This window comes from Vanessa atalanta, chromosome 15 (assembly GCF_905147765.1).
Source record: "Vanessa atalanta chromosome 15, ilVanAtal1.2, whole genome shotgun sequence".
Lineage (NCBI taxonomy): Eukaryota > Metazoa > Arthropoda > Insecta > Lepidoptera > Nymphalidae > Vanessa > Vanessa atalanta.
This window is the reverse complement of record NC_061885.1, coordinates 1,021,814-1,030,959: the sequence shown is the minus strand read 5'-3', so window position 1 is coordinate 1,030,959 and position 9,146 is coordinate 1,021,814. Positions and strand designations below refer to the sequence as shown.

General features: G+C 31.4%; 1 protein-coding gene across 1 annotated transcript; it reads right to left on the bottom strand.

The window, feature by feature from the left end:
• Nucleotides 1-4,721: 4,721 nt before the first annotated feature.
• Nucleotides 4,722-6,076, bottom strand: LOC125069512. The gene is made up of 2 exons (XM_047679032.1): nt 5,603-6,076; nt 4,722-5,138 (listed from the first exon to the last, which is right to left on the bottom strand). Exons 1-2 carry the CDS (start codon nt 6,074-6,076, stop codon nt 4,722-4,724), a joined length of 891 nt encoding a protein of 296 aa, XP_047534988.1.
• Between the last annotated feature and the right edge of the window lie 3,070 nt (nt 6,077-9,146).

Here is a 9,146-nt window from a genome sequence, read left to right as displayed (position 1 = left end):
AATTTATTTTTAGTTTAATGTGTAATTGTTACTATTAAAAATACGAATTCATTTTAATATATACATATATATATATATACCGATATTAAATTATTGAGTGTATTTTATTTGATTAAATATTATCTCTGCTATGTGTTATATACTAAAAACATCTGCGGAACGCGCTGAATATTCTTGTACAGGTTCTTTTTATCTAAAATAAATTTAGTAATTTTGAGATTAACCCAAAAGTAACGTCTCCTCATATTTATATATATCAACACTTATTTAGGGATGGGGGGGGGGGGGGTATCATAGTGCACCTGCAGGCACAAGAGACATAACATCCTAGTTTCGATTGGCAATCAAAATCAAAATATACTTTATTCAAGTAGACTTTTACAAGCACTTTTGAATCGTCATTTCACTAACTATATTAAGTGAACTTACCACCGGTTCGGAATGTAGATTCTACCGAGGAGAACCGCAAGAAACTCAGTAGTTAATCTTTATGAACATTTAAAATACAAAGTTATGTTAGTTAAATACAATTATATTTATATCCTGCCTAGAAGTCAACAAGTATTAATTAGTTCTACGCTTTTTTATCATCTATATAGTCTTGTATTGAATAATATGTTTTTTTATTAATGTAAGGAGTGGAATATAAAGGCAAATTTATAAATGTTGTCTATCAACACCATTTCCCCATTGAACTGCAATTCCGATTATCTGGCTGTAAAATTAAGTTCTATTCTAACCAGTGGACTTCAATACAATATCAGTGTAGTAATAACAGCATCAGGTATATGTTTACGATGATGATGGAGTCGAGATGGGTCAGTGGCTAGAACACGTGGACCTTAATCAGAGATTACAAGTTTAAACCAGGTACGGCTAGATTATCATTTGCTTTATTTGAGTTAACCTTCATGACGTGTTGGAAGAAATTTTGCTACATGTGATCTCCCAACTCACATCGGTGCGCCGTGGTGGCTCCAAACCCTGTACCTAAATCCGAGAGAATGCTCACCTCAACCTCACTCGAGTAGTGGTACATTTTCAAGACTTAATCATCAATGCTAATATTAAATAATTATATTTTATAAAATAATTCTCCACTTCAGTACCCGCTACTGACTTTTTGTTTCTATGACGCAGGTTTTTAATTAATTGTAGTTTTTCATTGTGTATGATAATAATAATTAGCACGAAAAATATTAATTTATCAGGAGATCTCATGAGAATTTTTAATTTTTTTAAATTATATCGTATCAACTGTTAAAAGTAAAATTAAAATACAGAAGACACAATCTACAAATAATGACCACTTGGATTAGTGGCGAGAAACCTAGGAGCGTATTCGCGTCGAATCGCAATTCCAAGCCTCTGGGCGGAAAATGAACCAGACCTCTATCACTAGTGGAGGCAGTAAAATTAATTGTTATCTCTTTTAGGAATGTCTTTGCACTATTACTTTATGGTATCCCTCACAGATGGTTGCTCACTCCTTTTCCTGGAGAGTTCCCGTCATCCCTAGAAGCGGGAGTGCACGCATAGAAATACCCGAACTCAAGGAGTAAGTGATAAAACTTTAAACGTCAATAGCGCAATGGTTTACGATTCGCCCAAGGGGCTATTGTCGTCTCCACCCCTAAGACAAGTCATATATTTAAAAGGAGGAGTACATAGGAGTATTAGTTATTCCTTAATTCATCTTGGGCATTGCTTCTTCTGCTTAAATATCCGGGACAAGTCAGAACTTGACTCAACTTAAGTCAACTCTTGACAGAGACACGGAAGGAAATGGCTGAACGGTGAGACCATCGGGCCACACCATTTGGCGCTTAATCAGTATGAAGCTTCTTATAAAATTTCTTATTTTTTTTTTTTAAATATTCAAGCACTCATTAGCGCAATGCATTGTTTATACGTGATATTTAAATAATCTTGTGAAATTATGATAGAAGAATTATTTATATAATAAATTTAAGAATAGTGTTAAATAGATTTGAAGGTTGATGTGTAATTTAACTGGCGAAAAGAGTAACTACTGAGTTTCGTTTCGGTTCTTCTCGGTTGAATCTCTTTTCCGACCCGGTGGTAGCTTTATATTTAATTCTATACTGTAACATGACGATTCAAAAGTGCTTTTATGAGCCTACTTGAATAAAGTAATTTTGATTTTGATTTTGTAGAAGTTTTGCTGATAAAAATTTAAGGACGTGTCACGATTAGGCACCAACAATTCTTCAACCTATGGATTCCCACATAAGAAGTTTCACTGCGTATGTAGCTTATTAAACTTGTGAGTGAAAGTAAGACAACCCTATTTAAGAAAAACATTTCGGAAAAACAGTCGAATCTAACTCAGCGCTAATGACGTATTAGCCGGTTCCGTACGTTTTGTTCGCGCCATTTATTTTATGGACTCCACAGAGATTAACGACTTTTCCTTGTACATGCTCTGTTCATTGCGTTTAATGAAATATCATCACTTTAAATGCGAATTTAAACTTTCCTAGTAAGTTTTATTCATATAAATTAATACTTTTCACAGAATTAAGAAAAGTTTACGTCGTTTAGGTTATATAAAAAAAAAACAATATTGCATTTAAAAAAAAGAAATGTTTTGATTCTAAATTGTCATTTCGTTATCAAATTTTATTGTTAACTGGAACGAAATTATTTTACGCGGTATACAGTATATATATTCATCTACATAAGGGTGTATATACAACTAGCAGAAATCGTCAGGCAAAGAAAAAGTTTGTTTACGATTTTATAGAACATTGTATACATTTATTTTTTGTTATTGTTTTAATTCAAACGGGATTTTAATAACAATTTTGTAAATTGTTTTATTTATTCCCAAATGTTGTTAATAGCGAAAGCAATTTATTTTCAATCGACACTGGTTTATTTATTGTTATATATTTTGTTTATTATTGATAGTATTGTTATAATGTTTATTAAAATACAAATTATTTTCAAGGACATAATTACAGTATACAATAAAAAACTTAGACAAGAAATGTAGTACGTAAATAATGTAAGCGTAATCTTAGTTACAATTACTATGATTATTGCATGTACACACACATAAAAAGAAAAAGAGTGAACTTGAATGTTTAGTTGAATAAAAATGAATGAACGATAATATATCAGATACGAAGTATAAATACAATAAAACAAATGTTAAACTAATATTTGACGATGATAATTAAACAATGAACGGCCGATCTCTTTTAATAATTAGATTAATAATGATTTTGTTGATTGCAACCATAATTAAAACCCAAAAATCCATGACTTCTATCAATTCATACAATAAAATCAAATTACTTTATAGTTTTACGGTCAAACTTTATGTTTCTGTAATAATGTTATAAACTGATTTACTGATGAAGAATGACTTATGTAGATACAATGATCTTTGATATATTTGTAGGTCATAGAAGTAATACGAGACTTTTAAGTAAACGCGAGATGTATTATACATGTGACGATTGTTACGACTTATTGCCACAATCTGATCGGACGGTCAGTGTTACTTGTGTTGTTTGTTAGTGTTGTGTGTTGTTGTTAGTGTTAGTGTATCTCACTGATTAAAATATATCACACAAAATCATTATTTTATCCGCATATAGTCAGGATGGGCTGCTGGCTTCCTTATTATAAAAAAAATTTATGTTAACAGTAACAGTGAAGTAAATTAAATTAGCATAATTTTAAAGTTACGTTTCGATATCGCGTGATAATTATAATTAAAAGCCTTTTTTATATTGTAATTATTTAATTAAATATATTAATATAAAATAAAAAAATCAAGTCTTTGAATACGATTTACAAGCAAAATATTTTTTTGCGATTTAACTGAAGTAATTGATCATTGAACTTAATTCGTAAGATATTTTGTATTTATAAAACCATATATATATTTAATTAGCATTTTTTACATTACATTACATTAGCAGCCTGTAAATTTCCCACTGCTGGGCTAAGGCCTCCTCTCCCTTTGAGGAGAAGGTTAGTAGCATATTCCACCACGCTGCTCCAATGCGGGTCGGTGGAATACACATGTGGCAGAATTTCGTTGAAATTTGCCACATGCAGGTTTCCTCACGATGTTTTCCTTCACCGCCTAGCACGAGATGAATTATAATCACAAATTAAGCACATGAAAATTCAGTGGTTGGCCTAGCTTTGAACCCGATATCATCGGTTAAGATGCAGGCGTTCTAACCACTAGACCATCTTGGCTCATTAGCATTTTAAGCATTGGTAATCCATGTAGGTCTTATTTACTGATATACAATAGATCAGTATATTGACCGTACCGTACCGTTACCGTACCGTTTCTCTGACCTACATCCTACTATGTTAATATCATAATCAGGTTTAACAGGCGAAAAAGAGGGACAAAATAAGTTATTTCGTCGAATATAGGAGATGGGCTTTCGGACAATAAATTAGCTTTGCTTTTCGAAGAGATAATGTTGCAATTATTTTCTTCTGCGCTTTTCCTATACTGAATATATATTTTTTATCACTTATGTTATTTTTTTCATTGTTGCTTCAATCTAATTGAAAAAAATACTCTGTATATTTATACTACACAGAGATTCTTAATAAATACACCTTTAAATATATTCATCATTATAATATAATTAAAATTATAGATTATAATTTTAACCTTATCTAATCAAAAATATAATACTTAAATCAACTAAAAATTTTACTCAAGCATCCAAATAGCCCCATTCTATAAAATCCTCAACGAGTTCACGAATCATTTTCTCGACAGTTTTATCGGGATTAAAAGGGCAATCTTTAAGATTCATATCCTTCAAATTAATACTACTATTAGCTGGAATCAGGAATACTGAAAAATAAAGACACATCACCAATCCGTAGTCCAACCATTCTCTGTAAGTCTTATCGAATTTTTGGCGCGGTAGAATGTTTTCTACGTCTATATTGAAGTATTGTAAGAATCTTGATAATGTCTCGAAATATAATTCCTTAAGTTTATCGATATGTTCTCTCCTGAACTCTCGGTCTGAACCGAAATACAAAAACAATATCAAGTCCTTTATCGGGCTTCCGTATTCTATTAGCTGGTAGTCGATTATTATTAACTCCACTGGCTCCCCATTCTAAGGAAAACAAATAATTTGAAATTATTATTTAGAATCATAAGCCAACTTATGTTCACCTAAACTTATGCCTTAAGCCTTATGTTTGATTATATTCTGAATCATTTAATGTGAGTATCTTTTTAGTTTATCACAGTTATGAAATTTTTCATATTAATATAACAATAGGTTTGTAAATACAATTTGACATTAGGAAAACGGTGCACATCGGCAATCAAACAATCGCCACGACAAGCAAACGCAAACAGACACGACCGAAGAGCGATCGAAAGACGGGACCACACATAATATTTATTGATCCAGACCTTATAAATATGCAGCCTTATTCTCATTATTTTAACATTAGATAGAACGGTGATAAGCTCAATTGTAATTCTCTAAAAGGTAATATAGATGTAAGCAGAAAAAGTTAAACTTAATAATTATAAATCATGACGTTTATTATTTATAAAAGAAATACTCACGATCACACGAAACATAACATTATTTTTTTTATAGTCGCCATGACACAAAGCACATTTAGTTGTTTTATCATTATGATATTTTGGAACCTTTTCTAACCAAATCGGCACTAAGCGTTCTATTTTCTTTTTCGTTTCATCGTCGAATAAGTTAGCTACATATTCGAAAACTTTTCGCATCAGTTCATTCCAGTCATCGTCGAAATGGAACGAGGTATCTAGTGCTGCAATATTCTCTTTGAAATATTTCGGCATTTTCTTTTCAATTACGAAAGAAATTCCGTGCAACTTAGCCAGCTCTTGTACTCCTAATTCGACGAATTTTAATGATATTGATTCATTTTTATCAAATCTCTGATAACCTCTTTTACATAAATTCTCAAGTATAATTGCCTCATTGTTTGTCTCCTCGTAACCCTTTGCTATTTTGAATCTGTCTTCTACTGGAATATTTGCTTGATCTTGTAGCGACGTCATTACTTTTGATAATTCTTTGTAAATCAACTCTTCATTAGCATATAGCTCCTTTGAATTTAAGAGTTTAATTTTGGTCAGATTAATTTTCTCCTTTATAAATATATTAATTTCTTTGTCACTTTCAGGCGTTAAGTCCTTTATATCGATTTCGTATAGTTTACCCAAGAAATTATCGCCACTGGTACTTAAATCTTTCGTTGTTACTTCACATCGTTTGAAATTAGATTTTTTTATTATTTTCTGGAGTGCATTTTGTATTGTCGTTGATAATGCTTGAAATTTTGAATCAATTATAGTAATTTCATCACAAGATATCACTGTTGGTGACATTGTTAAAAGATAACAAAGTAAATCGAAAAATTTAAGTTACACCGACAGGACAGTGCCGATTGCATCAAGGTTTGATAATAATCAGATTCTATGTTATGCATGAGATTTTATACAAACTAATTTGCAAATAAGTGCTATTAACAATTATTACAACATTACATATACATTTTAACACAACATTACATATACATTTTAACAGGCTTTTGTTTGCTGGAATTCTATATACAAATATATATTTAACGAAATAAACGTGATCTTTACCATATTCGGGACATGTTGAATTGATACTTGACATAAATATTAATGACCTTGATCTTTACTATTCTGGTCAGGAGCACCAGGATGACAAAATAAAAATTGACTAATTCTTAGGAAAAAATGTACAGTACAATTTTTATTTTTTTATTCAAAATATTTACATATTTACTCATTTAAATTTAAATAGTAAATCGAATACGATATATGAAATTAATACAGACAATACATACAAATTTTAGAAAAAAACAAGCCGACTAAAAAATTGTCCTGTGGGAATGTAGCCAATACGCACTAACTGAACCAAAGTTAAAGTTCTTAGGTCATCAGAAGTGGGAATATCTCATATATAATAATAATATCTAATATAATCTTAGGAACTGAAAACAACGTTATAATTCTAAATTTGAAAAAATATGAAACAAAATACCTTATCTCACAAAATAGGCATGTGAGTAGATTTCTTAAATATTACATATAAATTACGTATTACAATACATTAAGAGTCTGTAAATTTTCCATTGCTGGCCTAAGGCCTCCCTTCGAGGAGAAAGTATGAAGCATATTCCACCACACTGCTCCAATGCGGGTTGGTGGAATACACATTAGGCAGAATTTCGTTGAAATTAGATACATGCAGGTTTCCTCACGATGTTTTCCATCACCTTCGAGCACGAGATGAATTATAAACACAATAAGCACATGAAAATTCATTGGTGCCTGCCTGGATTTGAACCCGAAATCATCAGTTAAGATGCACGTGTTCTAATCACTGGGCCATCTCGGCTCTATTTTAATTAATTACGTTTTATATATTTTTAAATAAGACATCTTTAATTCGTCTTTGTTATTTTATTGTACAAAGGCAAGGACAAATGAGCACTAAAGTAATAAAAACATTAATTAACATATTTACTGCATTTTTTTATAGTTATGTATAAAGTGAAATAATAATTATTATAAGGGGAATTAGTGTGACTTTCCGAACGTCCTACGTCAAGCTGTCAGACGTCTTTTAAATTAATTCACTTTTTGGCGGGAGGTAGCGCGAAATACGGTCAGGCGTATCATTGTTAAACCGTTTTTGTAATAATGTTAGCAAATCATAAATTGATTAAAGTATTTTGTTATTATTTAATTATTATTTTATTTTATTGAGAAATTGGTTTTGTTCATATTATAATATAATTTATAATATTGGAATATTTTTTTTTTTTACAGTTATTAGACATATTATATATTAGACGTATTATTAATTGGTACCGAATGTGTTCTTGAAGGGGTGTTTTTATATGATACCTGAGGCGTTAAAGATGGTATTAAGGCTAGATTATTTATACTATAGATTGTCATTTTTAGGTCGTAATGCAAAATTTATTTGGTAGTCGCCATTCGTACCCTCTTAACCAGCGTGTAACGGGTTTTCGCTGTTGTCTGTATAAAATACAAAAGGTTGTATTGTGACGCGTTATTCCAACCATTTTTAAACTGATACCTTCTTATTCCCATAAGAAACAAACTCTCCCGGGTAAACCGCTTCGTTACGTAACGCGTTACGGCGTCAGTCAGTCTGGCTTCCCTTTATTTTATGCATAAGGCAGCGATTAATTTATGTTACCATTTTTGTCGGGCGTCCCGAGACGACCACGTGTTTTTTTACTGCAGTAAAATTATTATTTTTTTTACAATTCCTATAACTGTAATTTACATTTCGTGACAACCTTAATAATACAACTGTAGTTTATAAGTAGTTCTCAATTTTTCAGCTCCTTGTACATTGAGGGCATATATTGAAACCTTGCAAATTAATTTCCTTTTTCAAATTAGAAATAGAAATTAAAGAAAGCTTCTATGCGAAAGGCTCTTATACAATTAGTGAATTTATGGTTGATAGCAGGTCAGGTATTTTGTTTACAAACCTAAACAAAAATATATACAAATATGAATTAAAAATAGTTACTGTATAAATCATGGCCGCGTGGAATGTTGGCAAGGATGATAGCAGCATTTCCCCGTTGAATCGCAATCCCGATCCTCTGGGCTAAAAACGAACCAGCCCTCCTTTCACCAGTGGAGGTATGAGGCGAGGTGTTATACTTTTGATCAAGCTATTTAAACCATTATTGGCGTTTCATATTGGCGTTCATATTGGCGTTTGATAACTCGTCTAGTTAACACTTCTTTGAGCGCGTTCCGCAAAAATATTAGTTTAAAGTTGTTAGTATTGATATTCTTTCGCATCAGTTATAGTACTTCAGTGCATTAATATTATTGAAATACATTAGTGAATTAAATAACCGTGCTAAAGTTGTAAATTATCGTAAATAACTTAATATAACGCAGCGTAATATTTTTTCGTAATTTATTTGTGCGGTCAGTTGAATAATTATTATAATCATAGTGTCCCAGGTGAATCAGTGATCAAATCTCAACCTTACGCACTGCGCAGAAGCGCCACTATCGCATGCAGAAGATTCTTGTCACA

What these genes read in the sequence shown, in the direction of transcription:
- LOC125069512 (XM_047679032.1), bottom strand. Translation starts at nt 6,076, where the DNA reads ATGACGTCGCTACAAGATCAAGCAAATATTCCAGTAGAAGACAGATTC. An exon ending in ATGTTATGTTTCGTGTGATC is followed by an intron (nt 5,139 to 5,602) that starts GTGAGTATTTCT and finishes TGTTTTCCTTAG; the next exon opens with AATGGGGAGCCAGTGGAGTT.